Raw genomic sequence first — 24,484 nt, forward strand, 5'->3', positions numbered from 1 at the left:
AGTTTGAGTTTTATTTTTTTCTTGTCACGTATTATATCATTTATAAGGTATTAGAAAGGATAACTTCCCTCAGGTCTTGTGGGTTTCATGTATTTTCTTTAAGACTGCTTATTTTCAATATGATAAAGGCATTTAAGAAACAAGTCCAGGCACAGTGACTCATGCCTATAATCCCAACACTTTGGGAGGCTGAGGCGGGTGGATCACCTGAGGTCAGCAGTTCAAGACCAGCCTGGCCAACATGGGGAAACCCCATCTCTACTAAAAATACAAAAATTAGCTGGGGACAGTGGCATGTGCCTGGAATTCCAGCTACTCAGGAGGCCCAGGCAGGAGAATCGCTTGGGCCCGGGAGGCGGAAGTTGCAGTGAGCAGAGATCATAGCACTGCACTCCAGCCTGGGCGACAGAGCATGACTCTGTCTCAAGAAAAAAAAAAAAAAAGAAAAAGAAACTAGCTGTCACTCACTAAGCTAATGATACGGCCCCTAGGCTTAAACATACAAAGAGAGGGAGAGTGCATATTAAGACATATGTAAAAGATATTCTGAGTCCTGTTTTCAGGACTGCTTATTTTAGATCTATGAACAGATGGACATAATTTTCATTACCTTTTCTGACATAGGCATCAACTTCAATTGATATGGATGTTTTAAAAAATAGGACTACTCTAGCAAGAATGTGGTAGAAAAAGAGTCCCATGTATCACGCCATCCAGTCCAGGAAGGAGGGAAAGAACTAGTCAGATCATGATCAAATTCGAAGCCAAGGAAATAGTATCATGAGGAGCAGGATGAGAGTAGGTGGCACAGAAAAGCCACCTGTGATCCATAACCAAGCAGCATTTCCTCTGGATCTTGTTGACAATTTTTGGCTGAGTGTGGGCAGTCAGGAAGAACCAGAGGTCTGCAGGCAAATCCCCCCTGACTCCCAGCCAGAGGTGGTAGTACTGGACCTGATGGCAGAGCCTGAAGCTATATCAACCATTCCCCAAATAAGAAATATCACATGCTACTTCTAGATTTTATTATTTTGGTCCTGAATCAAATTAGGCATCTAAGGCCCATAGAGCAGATGTAACTTACAGGAATTGTGTTAGGCAACACTTGCTGGACACAGTTCAGGAAACTCAGAAAACCTGAGTTTCAGTCCTGTAGGAAACCACCTCTTCAACAGTCGAGGAAATCAGCCTTTACTTACCACAAATTATTATAAATTTCTAAATGCTTTGGTGTCACTGAGTTGATGTCCCAAAACCAGCTGATATTTTTAAACCAGATTTTTTGCTATACATGTATATGCATAGAATTGCCATGATTTATTATGCTTGGACTTCTGGATAGTGAAGTATATGTCTGAAATGCGGTGCAAATTCATTCAAGAGATTCAAAGTCAGGGAGCAAAGCCTTTGCTTAACTTTTTATTCATCATGGCACAAGATAGAACCTTAAGAAACACCACTGGAAATTTCATCACCAACATGAAAATTAAGAGTAGCATGTTTTATATGTAAAAAAAAAAAAAAAATCTTTTTCTATAATACACTTTCCCTTCAGAAGTGAAAAAAATCGCGTAAAATACTGAAGCGAATCGCCATCTGCTGGTCAAAAACAGTTATGCAATTGAAAAACTTCAAACTTAACTACTTAAGTACGCCGGTAGGAACATTTTACAATACACATAAAATTAAGAAAGAAAACATTTCCTCAGCCTTTGGCACAATGTAAGTACAAAGCTGTAGGCTTTTTTTCCAAATGTGATTTAGTTTTTAAAGAATTGCGTGTAATTTGGCAAATACTGATTATGGGGCAAAGGGAAAAACATGTTCTATAATTTGAATATTATATTTAGATTCTTAAACACTTTATAGTTAGATTCCAGCTTGTAGTTTTGAAAAATACATAAAAATTATACTTTATAAATATCTATTATATAGGGCCTATATAAAACTGAATTTGACGTAAAGTGGGACAGACAACTTCTTAATTTCTTTGTGAGGCACTGCCTTTTTCTTGTCTGGCTGAGTCATTTCTAAACAAGTTCTAAAAATATATTTCGTAATCTATCAGAGTTAACATTTTTCCGTAAAACGTATTCAATATCAAAAAGCATTCAGTGATTTTTCTTCTTGTATCTGACTCATATAAAAATATGGCTTCTCATCTTCTGTTTCGTCTTGTTAGTGTTTTTGTTAGGTATTGAAGGAAGGGTTATCCCCAGTTATAAAGCTATGGCAAAAGCACAGAAACCCGCTTGTGCATATTCTAGAACATTCTATAGAATCTCATTGTTTAGTATATTTCATTGCTTAAAATAAGTGAAGTGATTTTTTAAAAAATGTTCCTTTTGTTTTCTCTTTGTGAATATATCATATATGATTATCATACATAATCTGTTACAGAATATACAATAGTCAAAACTGAAGACACATAAATACAGTTAGGCTATACGAAAGCAAGAGTTGTATCTTATTATAGAGCCAAGAGGGACGTTTTTATATTGGACATTGACATTCGGTTTGGGTTCTGTTTGTTTTTCCTAAGGCTGGCTATGCAATGGAAACTTATTCTCAATGGCAGGGGCGTGAGTGCTCTACCTCTGTGGGTGAACTGGATTTCTCGTGTTGCTTTTGGGAAGTGTGAAAGAAGAACACTAAGTGTACCAGTGGCCATCACCCACGTTTTCCCCTGGGCTGGAGGGCGGGGGGGGAGTGGGGAGGGGGGAGGGGGGAGGGCGCGGGGCAGGAGGGGCTCGGCTGGTGTGGGCTCAGACCAGCGTCTCAGGTAGGGCATCGGGGTTGTCAGCAGACAGGAGCTCCCAGATCTGCCAGCGCTCTCTCTGCCAGTCGAGCCAGCCAGCGTCCCCCAGGTGCGGACTGTCCTGGTTGCCCGCTGGCAGGGAGTTGGCACTGCTCAGTTTTTTCTGTGCGGCCTGCTGCTCTCGCTCGGCCTCTTGCCCTCCCTGGTCCGCGGCTGTCCCTGCGCCTTCCCGGGGCCCCTGGATCCAGGCCGCCGCTGCTGCTGCGGTCTTCCCGGGGCCTGGGTACGGAGGCGGGGGCCGTTTGTCATCCCTCGTGCTCCCACGGGGTCTCTGGCACGTCGATGTGGCCTGGCTCTGCAGCCCGGCCAAGTCCAGCTCGCTCTCGCTGAGGTCGTGGGCGCTGCTCAGGATCAAGTACTGCTCAGATGTGGCCATGGGCCTCTCGGCTTTCCCACTGCCACCCTGGACGTGGGGGGTACTGTAGGCACGCGGCACCGCAGTGTGGGCCCTGCCCTCCGTCGCGGAGGCCGCGGGCTGAGTCCTCTGAGCCACCTTCGTGCCGCTGTCCAGCTCTGCGGGGCTCCCCTGCCACCGAGGCCAATTCGGAGACAGGTTCCCTTGAGAAAGGGAGCAGCGCCCCGCTTTTAGGGAGCTGCTTTCAAAAATGTCTCCAGAGGAACCTGGTAGCCAGAGAGAAAGCCAAGAAGTGGAATGAGTTTGTAGAATCCTTCTTGGAGATTCAAATCCTGTTATTTCGTTCTCACTTCTAAGAAGTCCCAGTGGACTTCTAAAACTGAAACTGCACAGTATGCTCTTAGCTGCTGCTGCCTAAAGAAAAGGACCTTCCCAGCAAAACAAATGCTCAATTCGTATGCCTAGACTTTGACAGGTTAGCTGGGATGTCAAACTAGATTAATAATTGGTTTTACCACCAATTCGTGTTTCAGGAAAGGGCCCCTCTACATGGCTGGGAAAACTTTTCAGAATCCAGAAGGTGAAAGAAGCATTCCCTCCTTTTCAATGCATTCTGTAATCCAGGAGAGATAGGAATTATGTTTTCATGTTTCTATCACATCAATGAAGTGACTTGAATCTCAAGTACCCCGTTCTGTGCCAGAAGACAGGCCAGCCACTATGCATATTCTCCCATCGTCAGTGTGGAAAAGACACACTTGGTGCTCACCCAGGCATTCCCCTTTACTTCCTACATGGCATTTCCCAGCCTCTCTGGCAGTGAGGTGGGCCACAGAAATGAGGTCTAGGCAACAAATATGGACAGATGTGACATGAGCCATTTCTAGGCCTGAACTAATAATAAAACGAAACAAATGCCTTCCCACTGTTCTTTGCTTTCCCGCCTCCCTTAACTACCAGCCAAGCGTGAAGTCTTGGAGGACTCCTCAGGGCTCTGAAGATGTTAGAGCCTAGGCTGGGCCCCTGAGTGACTGTGGAAGACAGCACTCCCTCCCTTACCCACTCCCACCCCTCCTCACCCCCTTGCAATCTACACTGTACTGGGACAGTGAGAGAAATCCAGTTGTAATAGCTTAAGCCACTCACACTTTGGAGTTGTTATAGCAGTTAGCTTTCCCTAAAGGATACAACTTTCTTTATGAAACTGAGGGAAAGAAATAACAGTCCATTTTGAAGGCAAAGGAGGAGTCCTTGGGGCATGTGTCCCCAGACTACCATTTTCCTATGAATCTGCTCTATCTCCCACTTCTTAAAAAGCAGACAAGGAACAAGAACAAGGCCATGTTGGGGGCAGGGGAGTTGGGGGATCTGAGTATTCACAAAGAAACAAATGATAGCTGAAACAGGTGACAACTGAACCTGGAGAAGGAAAAGGGAGTAAGGCTCTTCACAGGATACGAGATATAGTTAGAAAAAGAATCGGTACTAGAGGCCATCAAATTTAAAAATGTACTGTGCATCTGGGCACGGTGGCTCATGCCTGTAATCACAGCACTTTGGGAGGCTGAGGTGGGTGGATCATGAGGTCAAGAGATTGAGACCATCCTGGCCAACATGGTGAAACCCCGTCTCTACAAAAAATACAAACATTAGCTCGGTGTGGTGTTGTGCGCCTGTAGTCTCAGCTACTCAGGAGGCTGAGGCAGGAGAATCGCTTGAACCTGGGAGGCGGAGATTGCAGTGAGCTGAGATTGTGTCAGGGCACTCCAGCCTGGCAACAGAGCGACACTCCACCTCAAAAAATAATAATAAATAAAAATGCACTGTGCTTTTAAAATGTAATATGGGAGATATTGCAAAACAATAAGGGGAATATAAATATAAAACAACCAAACAAATAATTTACACACTGTATACCATACATGAGACGTATTCCAGATGGATTAAAAAAATGAAGCGTTGAAACAATGAAATAACATTAAAAAGAAATGCATAGAGATCACTGAGTATCCAATGCTGAACTAAAGATTATGAAAGAATTCACAGAAAAGAGACAGTGATAAAATTACGTAAAAAAGAAAATGCAAGCGGTAAACAATATGGAAAATGAGTTAACATCTTTATTATATAAAGGGTTCACAAGAATCAATTTAAAAAATTCTAGCATACATAAATAGGAAATGATATAAGTAACAATTCAATGGGGGGAAATTCAGTGAATTAATAGAAACACTGAAAAATACTGGTGAGAAAGAAATGCAAATAAATAAATGCAATTTTGTTTTTTCAGTTAGCAAAAATGAAAACCCACAGCAAAAGTGAAAACCCACAAATCTGTAATATGATGAGATTTGCAGACAGCAGTAGAAAATGTCCTGCCATCCGCAGTTTACAGAATGCAAGCTAATGGATCCTACACAGAACAGGAGGAGACTGTATCTCCAGATTCTTGGAAAGGCTTGTTATATTTGACCCACTTTCCTGTTTGGGATTTATAACCTTTGACTTGCTTTCTAACATTTTGTGAATCTATTAGTAATTTGAAAAAATAATTACACAAAAGAGGCTCCTAACAGTGGAACTTATTACAATGATAACAAAAAATTTCAAATGACTTAGTATTGGGTTGTAAACTATGAATATGCACTCTGTGGAATATTCCTTGCCCTTAAAAAGAATAATGGAGAGGCCGGGCTCGGTGGCTCAGGCCTGTAATCCCAGCACTTTGGGAGGCCGAGGTGGGCGGATCAGAAGGTTAGGAGTTCGAGACCAGCCTGGCCAATATGGTGAAACCCCATCTCTATTAAAAATAAAAAAATTAGCAGGGAGTGGTGGTTGGTGCCTGTAGTCCGAGCTACTTGGGAGGCTGAGGCAGGAGAATCGCTTGAAAGCAGGAAGTGGAGGTTGCAGTGAGCCGAGATCGTGCCACCGCACTCCAGCCTGGGCAGCAGAGTGACACTCTTTCTCAAAAAAAGGAAAATGGAGAATAACTGGAAAATGGAAGTTAGAAAATAATACAAAGTTGCACAGACAGAATGATTGTAACTATGAAAACCTTTGCAAAGGAAATAGAATAAAATATAGTCAAAGATTGTCATATTTGGATGGAAAGCCTAAGGTTCGTTTCATCCCTTCTTATTTTCAGCACTTCCCAAATTATATTTGACAGGCATATAATAAAATTATAGTAAACAAAACTTTGCAAAATAATTTTAAAAGTAAATGCAATAAAGTTTAAAATTAATACTTTACCTGTCATTCCTGGGTCTTTGGATCCACTTTTTAATGTTGAATGCCAGGTTCCCCAGATATTGAAAGGTTCCTCTGACAGATCTAGGAAAAAAGTGTATAAAAAGGTATATAACACAAAAGGAAAATTAAAAATCGATGAACATTTCAATAACATCTCTTCTGTGCAAAGTATTGCATTCGAGGTCGTGTTGCATACAAAACAGAATACAGTTCTGATCTAACTTTCAGCATGTTCATTCTACTTGGGATTTACAAAAAAAGCTCTTTGTATATCATGCTTGTGGTAGACAGAATAAGCCCCCCCGCAAAGATGTCTGTCATAATCTCACAAATCTACAAAGATGTTATTTTCAAAAAGGACTTTGCAGATGTGATTAAATTATGGTTCTTGAGATGGGGAGATTTTCCTGGATTATCTGGATGGGGCCAATATAATTACAAGGGTCCTCATAAGAGAGGGGCAGGAGAGAAGATGCTGCTAGATTGTTGGCTTAAAAGATGGAGGAAGGGGCCTTGAGCCAAGGAATGCAGCAGCTACTAGAAGCTGGAAAAGGCAAGGAAACAATTATGCCCTAGAATGTCCAGAAGGGAAAGAGGCCTTGTGGACCCATTTTAGACTTCTCACCTCCAGAACCATAAAATAATAAGTTTGCGTGTTACAGGAAATGAATAGAAGGGTGATGGGTGGCAACAGCTTTATAGGCCTTAACCACATTAACACAGAGCTAGAGGAACAGCATAGTTTCTGTACTACCCTCAGGAATACTTTGCTATTGGTATCATCATATTTCTTCATGCATGCATTCATTCATAAATCCCCTTAGCTTATCCATCAATATTTATGGAGCAAGGCACTACATTAGACTTTTTCACCATCTCATTTAATCCTCACTACAATCCCGTGATGGGATCATAATTACGATTTATAGCAGCAGACGTCTACTGGGTGCCTCCACGTGTTCAGCAGTTCACATGCGTTATCTCACTTCATTCCTAGGAGGTTCCCAGGAGATCATTTTACAGACGAGGCAACTAGCATAAGGAGCAGGTAAGAAATGCACACAAGATTACACAGCAAGTATTATCGAGTGCGTATGACATTCGAAGTGCTGCGTTGAGGGCTTTACATGGATTAGTTCATTAAACTCAATGAATTAAATACTGTTATCATTCTGAGTTTTCACGGCAGGAGGAAATGGGACTCTGGGAAGCTCAATGGCTCACTGGAGATCCTGCAGGTTGAAAGTGGCAGAGCAGATATGTGACTCCCAGTCTAGTGCTCTTGTCACTGGATACTAACACTATTTGGTTCTGGAAGGTTGTCTTGATACATAGTAGGTTCAGCTTGTTTTCTTTAGAAAAGCAACAGCAGTAATTGGGTGGCATTAGACTAGCAAATATGTAACCCAAGCCCAGTACACATAAAGTTCCTAGGATGCTGGAGGGAAAAAGAGTCAGCTGGGAATAGGAGTAGCTCCTCTGGGCATGCGCTTATTTCCCAGATATTTGAGAATTGGAGCGTGGCCTGTGGCCACCCACCCAGCCAACAACTGGGCTCACCACACCTTCCTCTTCCTAGAGCAGGCATTCAGCAGGTACTCGATAAATGGTGGTTGCATTACAGAAACATCAAATAAGGGAGAGATGAAGAGAAGGTCCGAGGAGCCCCACACCATGCCACATGCAACAAGAGGAGGGTCACTTGTTTTGGCCAGTGCCGGCTGACCAGGCTCCAGTTACCTTTCCCAAGCCTTGGTCCAGGAGAACTTTCCCTTGACTTTGATGAGGACAAGTGGCCCACCAGCATAAACTGCCTTGGCACTTTGTAAAGCTTCTCCGAGCCCCCCGGGGCCACGTCCTCTTGCATAGCCAGCAGGGAGCGCTCAGACAGCACTGGGGAGTTGTTGTCATAAGGGGAGATGTCGCCGCTGGAGGCCTTGTTGGAGTCTGTAGATGAATGCCTCCCTCCCACGGAAAAGGAAACTTCTGACTGCAGCATGTCAGGGCTTCTGGCACAACGAGACAATTACAAATGTGTCAGTATGTTAACAAGTAGTGACCAGAATCAAACAATACGGCTGTTACACAAATGACGGAGGAGGATGCATGGACACAGGAGCTGAAAAAAAAAAAAGACCAGTTGGAGCAATGTTCCAAGACATCTACATCCATGAGGTGAAAGTGTTTCAATGATATGACCAGCAGAGGGCAGTCAAACCCAACAGAAGTAACGGGAAAAGCCAATGGGCGAAGGCAGGGTGGGAATGAAACAGACAAGGAGCCCTGCATTTGCCAATGTGGATCGCTAAGTGCCTCAGGGACTCATTCCTGCTTCCATTTTTAAGTGAAAGTCTGATGCTCACTATCTATTAGGTAAGGATACATTAGTAGATAACTCTTTCACCTTCCTATAAAACTATGGTTGACACTTTGCTTGAAGTTCATTGCGGCTTTAGGGACAACTTTTCTTTTCCCCCAAAATACTTAGTGTAAGTAAATCTATCCTTCATGTGATGAAGATGATGATGCCACCGGTGGGAATAAGTATTTCACGTATAACGTGGCGACAAAAACAAATGAATGAAAATGGAGTCACTAGACTCCATTTTATTCAAATACATCTAAAATGATTCTGCAAGATACTAGTGCTTTTATAAGCTGATATGATGTGCTAATTAGTATACCATTATCAAAGTCCTGTGTTCATGAGTTGTCACAGAAACAGAAATAACAGTGAAAATGTATGTGGAACAGGAAAAATGAGAACTTGAGGAAATGAAAAGAGCATGGAAGTCTTACCTGGAAACATCTTTATTTTCTACCCTCCTCAGAACAGTGGCCCTGACAACATCTTGAAGGGAAACAATGACAGATTAAAAGTTTCAGAACCTGTATCTCTTCTCCCTTACTTCACTTCTCTTTACTAGTTTTTGCTCTCTTTTGGCTTAATTTTTCAAAACAAATCCTTTGTAAACTTAAAGAAGGTAAACACATGCCTGAGCAATACTTCCCTAACCAAATGGCTTTGTGCATGCAAACTGGAGGAATGCATTCACAGGGGTCTAGCTCCATCTGAGGTTCCCAGCAGGGGTTAGTATCCAGGGGAAAAAACATCCAAGCATCTGTGATACCACCACAGTCATAACTGAGGCAGCCAGGGTCTTGAGCACTCTTGCTGAGGACATTTACTACCGACATGGATTAAAGAAGCCCCTTCCTTGCTTCCTATTTGAACTCATATCACATAATTTTATGGGAAGAAGCAAGAGGACTGCCATGAGGATGATTTTCCAGATCTTTAGGCCACCAATTTCTGCAGGAAAGTGGTGAGAGGGCAGTTATTTAACCACCCAATCTAATTAAAGGGGAAAAAGTCTTCCTCATTCTAGCTGAGAAAACACAAAGAACATGAATAGACACTTGTCTGTTATCATGGGCTGTCACTGGTTAAAGAAAGTTTATTATGAAAATGAGAAAAATCACATGTGTTGAACTGGAAGCTAACATGAGCTCAGAATCCGTGTTCTTTGTTCTGATTAGGGCTAGACATTTTATTACTGGGATGATTTTGTTTTCCCTGTTTAGTTGACATTTTTCCAGTCATTAATAAAAATGTCTTGTGTCCACTCAGTAAAAATATATGTCATACTTTTCCATCAATAATAGTACACAAAGCCTTATTGTATGGGATACTTAGAGAGTCAATTCATTAGCTAAACCAAAACAAAATCAGTGCTACCAATGTTTTGTTTTATGTTTTGCCCCACTCATATTGGGAGGAAAGTTTTGGAAAGGTCATATTTTAGCTCACAGAGAGCCCAATAATTCTCTTATGTCTTGCTCATCCATGTTACAACCCATGTAGAACAGAATACATTCAACAAAGTGTTATAAGTTGAAGATTTAGCCAGGAGTTATGTGCATAAAGGTACTTGATGGAAGAAATATCCCTTAAGTTTTGGTACTAGGGACATCTGGGCTACTGAACGAGTAGGTTATTTTTACCCTAAGGAGCCATAAATCATGTAATAAATAATGTATTTCTGTCTCCTATGATGGCTAAAGGCTCAGAGAATTAAGGCTTCAGTTGAGTCAGTGTTTTGAAGCTTGGGGGTACCTTTGTGAGTTTTGCATCCCAACTTCATCTTATCACTCTTTGTATTGTTTTCCTTTCCCTAACATTTCAAATTACTTATAATATCTCTAATTAATTACTTATATTGTTTCACTTTACATATTTTTCAAGCTGTTTCAAAAATTTTTTGGACTGATATACAGGCAGGGGAAATCATACCTATATTGTTGGGGGGGTGCTGAAAAGGCAGTATGCCTCATGAAAGCATTTAGTTGGTGAAAACGACACAAAATCAAACAAAGACAATAATAACAATAACAGAATTAACTGAAGTTGCCACATCATTTGTTCCTTTGTTTTAATATCTCTGACTGCATCTGATTAAGTAGAGGTGAGAGAGGAGGAGGCAGGGGGCCACTGTCCCTTGTCCCTTTCCTCTATTCTTTAGGTCTGCAAGATCTCTTTGAGTGGTTGTGAGGTGTGCATCCCAGGGTGGAAGCATCTGTCTCACTCAGGAACTTGTTGGGAATGTCAATTCTCCAGCTCCATTCTGGACCTACTGACAGGACTGGCTACAACATTTGTGGAACCCAGTGCAAAATGAACATGTGAGGCCCCATGCTTAAAAAGCATTAAGCATTTCAAGATGGCGACTGCAAATCAGTAAACCAAATGTGGGCTGCCTCTGAGTGTGGAGTTACAGTCCTGGAAGCGAGCTCTGGATATTAAAAGGGAAACTCAGGGTGGGGCCAGCAAATTGTTTAAAGAAGCCCTCCAGGTGATTCTGATGCATGGGGATGTTTGGGAACCTCTAATAACCAAAAATTACTTTCCTTTCTCATTCTGCATATGTGACAGTGGGCTAAAGGTCTGCTAAGAGTCAAATCAGGAAGGAAACCAAAGATGTTAGCCAAAACTGCAGCATTGGCTGGCCTGGGAGTGAATGTGGTGGTCCTGACCTTGGGGTGGCTGAGGCCACAGCTAGGAGAAGGAGGAAGAGTGTCCCCATCCCAGCTGATTCCTGGACTTCCTCTGCCTTAAGCAGAATCCAGACAACTGAATGTAATGTAGTCCTGTTGTGGATCAGAACATGTTGAGGTGAAAGTGTGTAGGAAGGGCCAGCGTAGTGTTCTCTGCTCTTTTGGTTCGGTCTCCTAAGTAACGCCACTGGAGTGACCACAGCTGGGTCCTCCATCAGGGGAGGAACCACGGGAGGTGGCTGAAGCAAATCCCTGGAGGCAGAGGTAGATGAGGTGTCTCACAGTAGACACAGACTTTGAACCTCCTGGGGATGGCTGGGGTCACAGCTAGGGACATACACAGAGGGAGCATCTAATGAGAGATGATGTCGCCTTTTCAAAATCCCCCCAACCCCCAGTGTATTCCAACCATGGGAGGAGACACAGTGTAAGTACATATGGCAAGCAGTTTGGGAAATATACTTATGTGAAATATCCCCTTGGCCTGTGAGGAGAGTAAAAGTTAATATTTATACAGGGTTAATTATGTGGTAGGCACGGTACTAAGCTACTGTTAACAACATTCCTTTCTCCTGACCTGAGTCTGGGATTGAGTGAAGGAAATGAAGAGCTGACTGAATACTGAATACCATGCTCTCTAGCAGCAGAGGCAGCTGGAGATGGGACCCTTCTATAATTTATTCGCTAAAGAGTATTCAACATCATTACAAATCAATAGTAAAATGCTCTTTCTTACTTACGAGTTAATGGCCTTTTAAAATGTTTAAAATATTTCCCTATCATTTTGTTTTCTTAGTAGAGGTCAGAAAGTGGCAGCTAAATTTGCCTAAGGACCTATGTCGAAGAATTATCTTCCCACATGAAAGGCCACCGATTAAAAAAAAAAGTTTTATTCACTCCTCAGGACTCTCATAACAACATAGGCAGTTCATAGATTTAAAAAAAGTTAGTGTCATTCTATGTTTTATATCTGTCAGAAGCAAATCCAGGATCAACATATATGCAAATACACATATATACATACCCAACACACATATATACACACCACACACATATATACACACCATACACATACATATGCAGACATAAATACATATATACAAGCATAGACATACACACATGTACATATTCATACACAAACATATACATACATGCACACAAATATTACAGACATGTACACATACACATTACATATACACATACATGCAGCTATATGTACATGCATATACATATACATCCACTTAGGCAATAAATACAATTGGAAGTAAAGACACAAACAGAGGGAGAGAATAGGATTGCTGAGTGGAGGCTGGAGGCTGGAGAAATTTCCAGAGACTTGGAAGCAGAACTGTTAGGGCCTTTCATAGCATATCTGTCTTACAATGGGGGCTGGGCATCCAGTCACTGTGGATACCTTCATTATACACCCATGTTTCCTATGTCTGTCCATTTTCCATCTTCCACGTCTAAATCTTTCTATTCTACCCAAAGTTTCTGATACATTTCTAAGTTTATGGAAGCTATTGTAAAAGCAGCTTGTCAAATATATAAATCAGGTACAATGTATAAAGTTCTGTAAGATTTTCCATATAAAAATCACAAATCAAAAAACAAATTTTTATAATCCAGAAATTCTGCAAGAGGACAGGGTGTGAATAAATCCAGATGTAGTGTAGTGGAAATGTGGATGGTAAAAGTATACAGGAAAAGAAATTTCTCTGAGTCTGAAACCTAGAGATGAAAGTGAGAAAAGAAAGAAAAACAACCTTTCAGGTTACAACTGTCAGAGAAGTGGTTGTCTGCCAGGACCAGGGTGCCCTAAGGGTGTCAGTTCTGGGGGCTCCTTGAGTGGGCATTACCTTCCTACGAACTAGTTCCAATTAGCGGCACTCTAATTTCTGAACACTGATGGAGAAATGAGCCCAGGAGGAGGGCTTTTAGTGATTTTCCACAGTACACTCAGTGTCAAATCTGGAAAACCATGACATCCTTTAGTTACGTCCAAAAAATGAGATAAGCAACCACAATATTTTCTCTCAGATTTGACTCTAGGATAATCCAACTCTAAGAAGATAGTTCTGAGTTCAGGGTTCCAAATAAAAACTTACAATACTTGTGTATCTATTTACATGAAATATTTACTCTGACCAGTGAGTCACTAGATGAGGAATAGTCTAAAAGCACATAGTGGCCTCTTTTTGTATGTCTTGGAGTTTGATGGATTGAGGTTCAGAATGTTGAGTGGATGAGTTGCTAGTTGACATGAGTTGGCATCCAAAAGTGCCTGGTGGCTTCTCTTTGCAGTCGCGGAGCATCATGGATTGAGGTTAGGTGGACAGGTCACCAGTCTACATGGGTTTGCCTCCATGCATGGAGGGTTTCCCCATTAGACCCCCAAACCCCAAGACCATCCACAGCATGCATGGCCAGTCTCAGCTAACCAGACAAGCAAGAGATGGACATGGAGAGCGAGACATATTCTCACCCTTAGCTGGTCCCTCTGGGTCAGGGCGTAAACATACTGGCAGGGTACTGTGGGCAGGCCTGCACTGCAGCCGGAAGCACAGAACATGTTCTGGGGACAAATGGAAAACTCCAGTTCAATCACCGGATGGGGCCCACCCAGCACTTTGCTGAACTACCCAGAAAGAAGAACCGTGGACATTTCAAATGTGTGTTCAGTTTATCCTTGGCTTAATCTTTTGACTGACAAGTTCCAGTCTGTTGGAACTGAAAGGATCGTATCATCCATCTTGGATTATATCAGTGGTATTCGGAAAGGAATCCACTGCTGGGGCAGCTTTGGAATCATGAAGGATGTTCACATTAATCACTGTAAGTTCTGCAAAGCCTCCCTTATGCAGATTGCTAGGGATAAAGGTGCCCTACTTCAAAGAGGAGCTGACATGGCTCTAAACTCCTCAGTGGATGATGAAGCTAACACCCTGCGCACAGGCTTTGGTGAAATCTGTCCCCTCATTTTTAGTCCTTATTAATTCCCTCCTAATATCCCTGGCATATGGAACATTTATGACAGGTGAAGATAAGACAGTTTTGTCTTCATTATTTACAGTGGTCCTGATAAAAAACGTCTTCAAATTAACATTCTGCAAATTTGTAAAGAAGCTGTGAATCACAGTAAAAGTGTGAGGAAGGAAGGGGTGATGTGATACATTTCCCCTTCCCTCCATTTTGAATGCCTTTCCATAGAAGGCATATGCATACTTTTTGGAATTTTTCATTATGGAATTCCCTATTCCACATAAGCTTTTTCTAAAACTGGCTGGAAAGGTTTTCTTGAATGGAGTGTGTGTGTTGGGGCAGGGGGCAGGGGTAGTTAATGCTTCATAATTTCCAGGGTATTAAGGCCAACAGCTACTGCCACTCAATAGTACTCTTTGCTGTTATACTGTACTGGTAAAGTGAGATTTCTTGTCTCTGAAAATTTCCTGAAACCCTTTCTGATTTGAAAAATCCTAATAAACGAAAATCAGAAATTATAATGTATCACGTAACACTCCATAGATTTGTGAAAGAAGGTATTTTTAATGATGAGCTTTGAAAGATTAAAAGAAATGATCTATGTCATATTTATTTAATAAGTTAAATGAGATATCTTTAAATTACAAGAAAGCCTAATGCTCCCCAGAATGAAGAAGGCAGATTTGTCATTCAATAGGATAAACTTCTAGCTAAACAATACAATTATTTTTCAGTTCTGAAATTTTATTTTTTTCAGATTAGTACAGATCTTCAACCATGGTCCTGATACACTAGACACCAGTTTTGCTATTTTTTTTAATTAATTTTTTTCAGTAAAATCTTTGTGAAGGCCACTAACAGAATTACCACAATGAAATTTAAATATATATACCTGAGTTTAGTTCATCCATATCTGCCTTCTCTCCAAGTGCAGTTAAATTTGTTCTATTTTGATCTTGTTTCTAGAGTATAGAAGGGAAGATACTTTGCTTGGTCTTATTTAATTAATATTCTATTTCTGGGAAGCCCCTGAGGCTTGATAGAATGAGAGCAAATCTTTACATGTTTTCTCAAGCCTATACTTAAAAATTATGAGACCTGTTATTGAAACTAGTTACTGTGTCACAGATGATCTGAGCTCTGCTGAGCTCTCCTGAGCTCTAGATTTATGGGAGATTTTCACATTAATCATGCTCAGTTCTGCAATGCATCCCTTATGCAGAACTTAGGGACCCGAGATGCCTCAGGCAAAAGAAAACTGTGCACCTCTATATACATGGTTTTATCTATGAGTTTTTGCCCAGAACATCAAAGCAGTTGAAAAATATTGAAAAACTGAAAAGCAGATACATTTGAATGTATAACATTTATATTAAATTTAAATGTTTTATTGATGCCCTAACAGAATTTCCTTATTATTTTATTCCAGGTTAATTAATTAAAATTTATTTAATATTGTCACTTGGTCCAGATAAACTGTCAAACATAGCAATTCTCTCAGTTGGAACCAAGATAAACAAAGTAGATTTTGAAAATCTTGCTTTGGGAGCTGAGACAGAAGATTGCTTGAGCCCAGGCAGTTGAGGCTGCAGTGAACCATGGTGGGGCCACTGCACTCCAGCCTGGGTAACAGAGCGAGACACTGTTTCAAAAAATAAAAATCATAAAATATGACTTATAAGTTGCATCCGTTTAAGGCAGCAGCACATATTTTACCTTTTGCTTCAGGTTCTACTATGACTAAGCATGGCTAGTATTTTTAAATTTTTGATATTTTCTTCATTAAACATTTTTGGCATTAGCTTGGATTTTAAAAAGAATATTACATGGCAATATAATCAAGTTTGATGGCTGAGTTTCCCAGCATCCCCTTAATATCTGTGTCTAGGCAAGTGTCTCACTTGCCTCTCTCACTAAGTCCCAGTCCTACTGTGATTCTCTTGTTATACTGCAAATACCCACATTCAACATATGCTGTCTTGTTTGATTAACCTTCCATTCTTATCCCCCATTTCCTCACATCCTTAAATCAAAGGGTAGGGGAACTGTTTTAAGTACCTTTGAAGAAAAGAGCATATATAATGCTAGTAAATATACCTAACAAGTGTGTGTGTGTGTGTGTGTGTGTGTGTGTGTGTGTGTGTGTGTATATATATATATTTTTTTTTTTTTGAGACTGAGTCTCTGCTCTGTCACCCAGGCTGGAGTGCAATGGCGCACTCTCAGCTCACCACAACGTCCGCCTCCCGGGTTCAAGCAATTCTCCTGCCTCAGCCTCCTGAGTAGCTGAGATTACAGGCACTTGCCACCACGGCTGGCTACTTTTTGTATTTTCAGTAGACATGGGGTTTCACCATGTTGTTTAGGCTGGTCTTGAACTCCTGACCTCATGATCTGCCTGCCTCGGCATCCCAAAGTGCTGGGATTACAGGCATGAGCCACCGTGCCTGGCATATATATATATATATATACACACATATATACATATATATATAATATATAATATATAAATATTTCTAAAACTGGCTGGAAAGGCTTTCTTGAATGGAGTGTGTGTATTGGGGGGAAGCAGGGGCATTATATGTATATATGTGTGTGTGTGTGTGTGTGTGTGTATATACATATATATATATATATTTTTTTTTTTTAAATGAAAGTCTGGTTTTCTTTTTTTCTAGAGACAAGGTTCTCTGTCGCCCAGGTCGGAGTGCAATGGCACAGTCTTGGCTCACTGCAGCCACAAAATCCTGGGCTCAGGCAATCCTCCCACCTCAGCCTCCTGAGTAGCTGGGAGTACAGGCATAAGCCACCATGCCCAGGTAATTTTTAAATTTTTCTTTCATAGAGACAAGATCTTGCTATGATGACCAGGCTGGTCACAAACTCCTGGTCTTGCATTCTTAGTCATAAAAATCTCTTCTAATCTCCCTCTGGCATCCCATTTTGGTTGAAGCCAAACATTTAAGCAGACAAGCATGAGAAGAAACAAGGAATTATCCTTTAACTCCTCCAATACCAATGTTGCATAAAGAAGTGAAAAACTCAAATCAAAACATTAAATTCCCAAATATCACTAAATGTTTGCTCTTTCAAAACAGAAATTATAATAAATATTTTCTTGTTCTTGTTTTTATACTCTTTTGAAAACTTGTTTCTTTTCCCCTCCAAATAAAATCTTGTGCAGTTTCCACTTGGACTTACAGGAATATAAAGCTTTATTTAGGTATGTGAACTGGTGGCAGAGAATAGAAGCTTCAGGAAAAAAAAAAATTGAAGGGTTAGAATCAAATACAAGGCTTTGCTTTTAGACACAATGTCACAACTTAAAGTGAATGGGTTTTATTTTGTGTCATATTGCCTGGGAGGTTGCTATCTCATGAAAATCAAAGTAGAATCTAGTGATGCCCAAACCTTTGGTAAGTAGTTATAAATAAATAAATTGGTGAAGTTTGAAGTAACCAGAGAGTAACTGTTAACATTTATTAAGCATTAATTATAAACTAGACTATATTCTAAGAGCATAATTCTGTATTCAAATTGGTGCTACTCTTTATCTCTAGTTTACAGATGAGGAAACTGGAGAGAGAGAGAGAGCCCGCGCGTATGAGAGAGAAATAGCGAGTGCGCATGAGAGAGAAAGAGTGTGCATGCGCAAAAGATTGATTAACTCTTAACTATTATACCCAAGACCGCACATCTAATACGAATAGAAATGGAATTCAGACTCAGGCAATCTGGCTCTGTGTCTGAAACGGTAACCAGTTTATTAAACTACACAAGCGTGTGTTATTGACAGATAACTGACTATAAAAACATGTGTTACTGATGGATAATTGACTTGCCAATGCAGGCAGGACCATCTGGCAGTTTGGGGTACTGTAATTTACTATAATTTAGCTTTACAGTAATCTGTTGTCACTGCTTCTTGACTTAAGCACCAATTATCAGCCTGCCATTTAAGGGCTTCTCCCTTAGTGCTGGCCAGCCTCTTTATTGTGCCCCCAGCTAGCCAACATATTTACTGTTATGTTCAGGTCCCTTTCAAAGCTCCCCAAATATCCAGGCCTGTTTATATATTCCGCAGTCTTCAAAGTTCACTGCCATTCCTTCCTCTTCTCAGAAGCCATCTCTGAGACTTCAAATCACACCTCTTTTTCTTCTCCAAGCTCCAAATAGATTCATGGTCTGGAGCATTGGTTCCCTTCCTTTGTCAACACAAGGATGCCTTTTTAGTGTCAAAAATCACCCCACTCAAACTCCCATGTGATAGTAAATTTGTGACATCCAATGTGGTGGATCTAAGCTAGAGGTTCTTAACCCTGGTTGCTCATTAGAATTGCGCAAGGAACTTAAAAAAAGTCCCAATGTCCAGATTGCATCCTATGAAAATGAACCAGAATCTCTGAGGGGTGGCCCAGGCATAGTTGTTCTTCAATCTCCCAGGTTATTCCAAGGGGCTAGTGAGCCTGTGAGCCAGAGAGCCAGCACCTATTGTTTTGTATTCTACCCTTGGAAGCCTCCTCAACAAATACGAAAGCTCTTAAAGGCAATAATATGCTTTGATATTTTAAGCTTTTTAAACTCAAAGTATGGATCATGGACCAGTAGCATCAGCCTCACTTGGGAGCTTGTTAGAAATTCAGATACATAGACTACCTCCCTGAGTCCTACTGATTCAGAGAGCATTTTAACAAGATCTTCTGGTGATACCTATGCATAGCAAAGTTTGGGAAGAATGAGTGAGTGAGTTTAAAGCACAAAAGCACTATCTACTTTGGGAGGTTGAAGTGGGCAGATCACAAGGTCAGGAGTTCGAGACCTGACCAGCATAGTGAAATCCTGTCTCTACTAAAAATACAAAAATTAGCCGGCTGTGGTGGTTCAAACTTGTAATCCCAGCTACTAGGGAGGCTAAGGCAGGAGAATCACTTGAACCCAGACAGCTGGAGGGGTAGGAATCTCAAGCCTCAAAGGGCTACTAAAGGTAAATATTCATTTATTAATGTATGCATTTTTACTTCACGACATCATTATCAGCCTTCTGGGCTGTTCCTTGGCTTGTATGTAGAGGAACACAAAAACCAAATACTATGTTCTCCTTCTAAGTAAGTCTTCTCCCAAGGTTTTCTGTTCACTGATAATGGTAGCCCCTGGCATACGCAGAGCTCCTGTGGGCTCACTCTTCTTTTCTTGGAAGCCCTGACACTCACCTAAGATCTTGGTCTGGCGTCTTCTCACCTACACCTTACAATTCTACTTCTCACTCTTACAGAAAGGGAACAGAAGGGGCTGGATAATTATACAGCTTGGGATGGGCTTACATGGTTCTTCCTTTTCCTAATAGAAGAGAGAGTTTGCTTTTTTACCATGGCCTTTATATGCAAAGAGCATATTTGAAAACCATGTAAAAATAACTTCTATCAACTCTTCTTTAAAGTATAATATTTGTCCAATAATGCCACACAAAAGTAGAAATTTGGCCAGGCAAAAATCAGTGGTTTTCTTCAAAAATGTGTGTTTTGTAGCTTTCCCACACAGTATCAACCATATGTTATAAGTGCGGTTTAATGAGGGGCTCATAAATAGAAATGCCACCATATCTGTTTCTGCACAAGGGAGGGCAATAAATGAGTTCATTAAAATTATGGTGGTGCATGATCTGCTGAAAAGAAAAGCCATTTGTTAATAATTTAGAACTTATACCTTGATGAGGGTTAGAAATCTAGGAAAAATTTAAATGTAAGCCTAATTCTCTAATATGAAAAGCAAGACCATAAAATACTAGCTCATCTACACAATTTGAATATAATTTTATTCACTCATGGCTCTTCGGACTTGAATCCAGGCCTTACTTTCACAGAATATGTTCTTATTTGATCAGAATTTAGTCTCATTTGAATCAGAATTTGGTCTGATAATGATTGGCACAGGCATAGATTTTTTAAAGTATGTCTAAAAGGATAATCCAATTAAAAGATCTTCCCTGCTAAGCTGGAAATGGAGTGAAGCTGAATGTAGCTGTGCTATCAATGTAATGACCTGGGAAAGAGGGAGGCTGAACAACGTGGAATTCCTTTTCACCAAATTTCTCTAAATAATATAATTTTTTAAGTATCTGAAATAATCATAAGTGAAAATTAATTTATCAAATTTAACACCAATATATAGGAATAACTTAACATGTGTTACTGTTTATAAGAGACCATCAATTAAGATGTGCCATTTTATTTATTTGTGTATATTTTTATTATGAGACAAAGTCTCGCTTAGTCACCCAGGCTTGGAGGGCAGTGGTGCGATCTCTGCTCACTGCAACCTCCGTCTCCTGAGTTCAAGTGATTCTTCCATCTCAGCCTCCCGAGTAGCTGGGATTACAGGCGCTTACCACCATACCTAGCTAATTTTTGTATTTTTGGTAGAGATGGGATTTCAACACGTTGGCCAAGCTGGCCTTGAATTCCTGACCTGAGGTGATCTGCCCACTTTGGCCTGCCAAAGTGCTGGGATTGCAGGCACGAGCCATTGCACCCGGCCAAGGCATATCATTATTTTATATGACTAAGAAAAAATGCTATGCATTACATTAGGAGCTTGTCATTGGTTATAAGATTAGTTTAAATTTCAGAGATGATAGGACATGGGAGAAACATGTCTTAGAATTGTTGAAATTCAGTAGATTACAAGTATAACACAAGTGATAATTTTATAAGAGCATAGCAACAACTTTTCCTGTCACAAATTTATGATTTGGTGTCATGGTGGTGATACTATTCCTGGTTAATGATGCTATATTTTGCCCTTAACTAGTTATGCCAAATGCTCAGCATCCCCACACCCTCTGCCTCTGCAGCAAAGACTGGAAGTAACCATAAATCTGGCTAATAAAAAAATTCTGTGCTCCTCCTTTGGGGGCAAACGATGGCAGCAAGCCATAGCCTAAAGCATGGCTTGCATTTTACTCATTGCAAACATGAGTGCATGTAGAGACCCATATGCATTTTTATCAAAATAATACTAGCTATAAAAATATGGGAGAGCCAAGAGGGTGTACACCTGTAATTTCAAATGGGCACCTAGGCCTCTGCTAAGGTCTGTCTTGTGGTTTGATGATGGGTTATTCCCACTGGTAAAGCTGTATAAGTAAGATGCATCCAGGCACAGCCTTAAGGGCCTCTACACATGCTTATCAGAATTCTAGACGTAGAATCACTGATATGCGTTATAGTCTCTTGCCAATGATTTAGTGCTTTTTCCTTGTAAACACAGTCAAAGGGACCTTTAAGGCCAGAGAAAGCTGAAAATGAAACAAAGTCTTGTAAAGGGGTGTCTAATTCGGTAAGTGGATTGGTGGGACTGAAGAATTTTCTGGTTAGATGGACTGATCAGAATTGCCAGAAAGTTGCCAAAATTCCAATTCAGGTCATTCTGCATGTAGTTGTGTAAACCTTTCCAATTTCTCAGAAATGGAAATAGAAATCTCCAATGTGGCTTTAGAAGATGGAAAACTGGCATACTCACGATGATTGGGAAGCTTTTCTTCTGAGTAAATAGTCCACAACATCAGGATCGGTCTCTAACAGGCTGATCAGCACTTCATTCTGGAGATCTGGGGGAACCTGGAGGAGACAAATGTTGATGTATAAATAAAACCATTCCAGAAATAGGCAAAATATGGTCACTGACAACTTTACTGTAGCATAAAACAGAGCCCTAAAAGTTGCAAGAGAGCAGAGTGATTTGCTGGTTAAAACCAAACATATGCCAACCCATAGAGCTGCTTTAATTCTTAGGACCAACTGGATGACTATCAAATAGTCATATTCAATCCAAAATCTCGCCCCTCATATGCCTGGAGATACAACTGAACCACTTGGATGCCTTTATTGCTTAGGCTAGATTTTCTTGGTTTTGAATAAGGAAAATATCATGGTTAAGAGAAATAGTGTTCATAATTTATTGCCCAAATGGGGACACTTTCTAGAGTTCACATTTATAATTATGCCAAGACAACAGGTATAAATGATGACTGTATTGGGCAGTTCTGGAATATCTGATCAGTTTATTAAGAGGGCAGGCCCTTGAGTCAGACTGCTTGGGTTTGAATCCCAGCCATACCAGTTCACTAGCTGTAGGACCCTTGACAAGGTACATCGACAAGAATCTTCCTAGATCTCAGTTTCCTCATGTGTAAAATGGGGATAACAATAGTACTCGCCATGAAGCATTGCTGTGGTGATTAAATGACTTATTATATGTTGAGACTTTAAAGCAGTGCTTGGTCAATGGTAAATACTCAAAAAATCACCGGCTACTACATTTGCATATGTCACTGTTATTCAGTGCCTGCCTTCACTCCTTTCTTGCACCTGGCCCATCAACAATGAAAAGTTTCTCACTTTGTAATTTGTTAGGCATCCACTAGAGTTCTATAGATGAGCATCATATGTTTTCTCTAAGCCTAATCCATCCACAGTACATTAGAAGACAGCCTCACAACCCTAAGTCATCTGTGTGGAAATGTTCTATAAGAGATAATTGAACCCAGCTCTGACTTGTGGTTTCTTATTCCATAGAAGCTGATAGCTCAACCAAAGGAAACTCAAACTATTGAGAGAAAATAAAATTTCAGTCTGATTCTCTCACTTATGAGCTCAGAGAGAAGACTTTTTAAAACCGCAGGGACAAGTCTTCTGAAAATAAGTGGTTGGTGGAAGAATTTGCTTCTTGCTTCTTGCAGAACTCTATGGTTCTTGGGCTCTGAGAATCTGGAAACAATTTTATTAATAAAAACAGGGATGAGAAAGCAAGGAAATGCATTCCATCTCTTAGAAATCTGTTCCTCCTACTTCATCGTGAATCTTCATTAATGACATTGCTAACTTCTAATCTCACAAGCTCAAGATCTCAGAGTTGTACTAACGCCTCTCTGCATCCCCTCTCCTCTCCATTCAGAGCCAGGAGGCCTACTAGACTTCATCTCTGTTACTTTTTATCGCTCTTTTCCACTGCAACTACAGTGACCTAAGTTCAAGTCCTCATTAGCCCTTTTGTAGTGGTCATCTGTTAGTCATAAAAGCCTCAATTTCCCTCCTCTTATGACAGTTATACCACAAGTTCCCTCTGGAAAACCAACTGCTACCCAACCCTTAGCTCAAGGGTGAAGTGCACATCCTAGTCTAAGTCTATTGAGCATTCCATTCCCAGATTATCATAGTTCCCTGAGCAATGGGCATGCGACTCCATCAGAGGCAATGAAAAGTCTGGAGGATTTCCCTGAGACTTCTAAGAGAGGATACAGGGCTTGTATCCATATGAGGCCTGATGATTGTGCCGACAATTGAGCAAACAATACCAAGTACTGGAGAGAGAAAAAAGGGATGTCTTGATATCATTTAAGTCCTGGGACAAACTATGTATGAAGCCATATTTTCTTGTGGATTGTTCAGCTATGTGAGCCTTCAAATTAAGTTAGTTTGAGTTTTTCATTGCAAAGAAAAATACGTACTTGATGAACCTTTGATACAACAGCTTGCTAATTTGTGTGCTATTTCCTCAACATGTGCATCATATTTCTTCTCTATGTGTTTGAAAGAATGCTGTGGTCAACATACTCACTTACTAGAAACTCTTTTTATCCCCATGCTGAAGCCATCCACTTGCTTGCTCTCCTCAATCTGTCATTCCCATCTTCTCCCCTAGCAGTCATCCCACACAAGCTCTACTTCAGTACCACTGTGCTTCTTCCTTGGGTTTTCTCCTCCCTCCCTTCCTTTCATTCATTGCATAAATGTTGAGTGAATGCTTCCTAAGTGCCAGGTACTAGATGCTGGGAATTCAGTTACAAACCAAACAGACAAGAATCCTTGTCTTCATGAAGCTGAGAACAAACACGGAAAGACAGGCATTAAATATACAAGGAAAAGAGAGAGAAACACAAGGCAAAAAGAGGCAATGGGAAATGCTAGGGAAGTCGCAGTTTTAAATAGGATGGTCAGGTTCTAGAGATGCTGACATTTTAGCAG

The 24,484-nt window shown here is 40.7% G+C and overlaps 1 protein-coding gene across 1 annotated transcript in view; it reads right to left on the reverse strand.

Annotated features, from left to right (window-relative positions):
* Positions 1 to 1,406: 1,406 nt before the first annotated feature.
* Positions 1,407 to 24,484, reverse strand: part of ARHGAP6 (Rho GTPase activating protein 6) — a 539,651-nt gene continuing 516,573 nt past the window's right edge. The window contains exons 10-13 of the mRNA XM_032285896.1: positions 21,981 to 22,078; positions 8,166 to 8,434; positions 6,426 to 6,506; positions 1,407 to 3,439 (exon numbers count right to left, since the gene is read on the reverse strand). Coding sequence (XP_032141787.1) covers positions 2,766 to 3,439; positions 6,426 to 6,506; positions 8,166 to 8,434; positions 21,981 to 22,078 — 1,122 coding nt within the window. The 3' untranslated portion in view covers positions 1,407 to 2,765. The remainder of the gene's footprint in view (positions 3,440 to 6,425; positions 6,507 to 8,165; positions 8,435 to 21,980; positions 22,079 to 24,484) is intronic.

This window comes from Sapajus apella, unplaced genomic scaffold (genome assembly GCF_009761245.1).
Source record: "Sapajus apella isolate SASKATOON/1434 unplaced genomic scaffold, GSC_monkey_1.0 scaffold17, whole genome shotgun sequence".
Classification (NCBI taxonomy): Eukaryota; Metazoa; Chordata; class Mammalia; order Primates; family Cebidae; genus Sapajus; species Sapajus apella.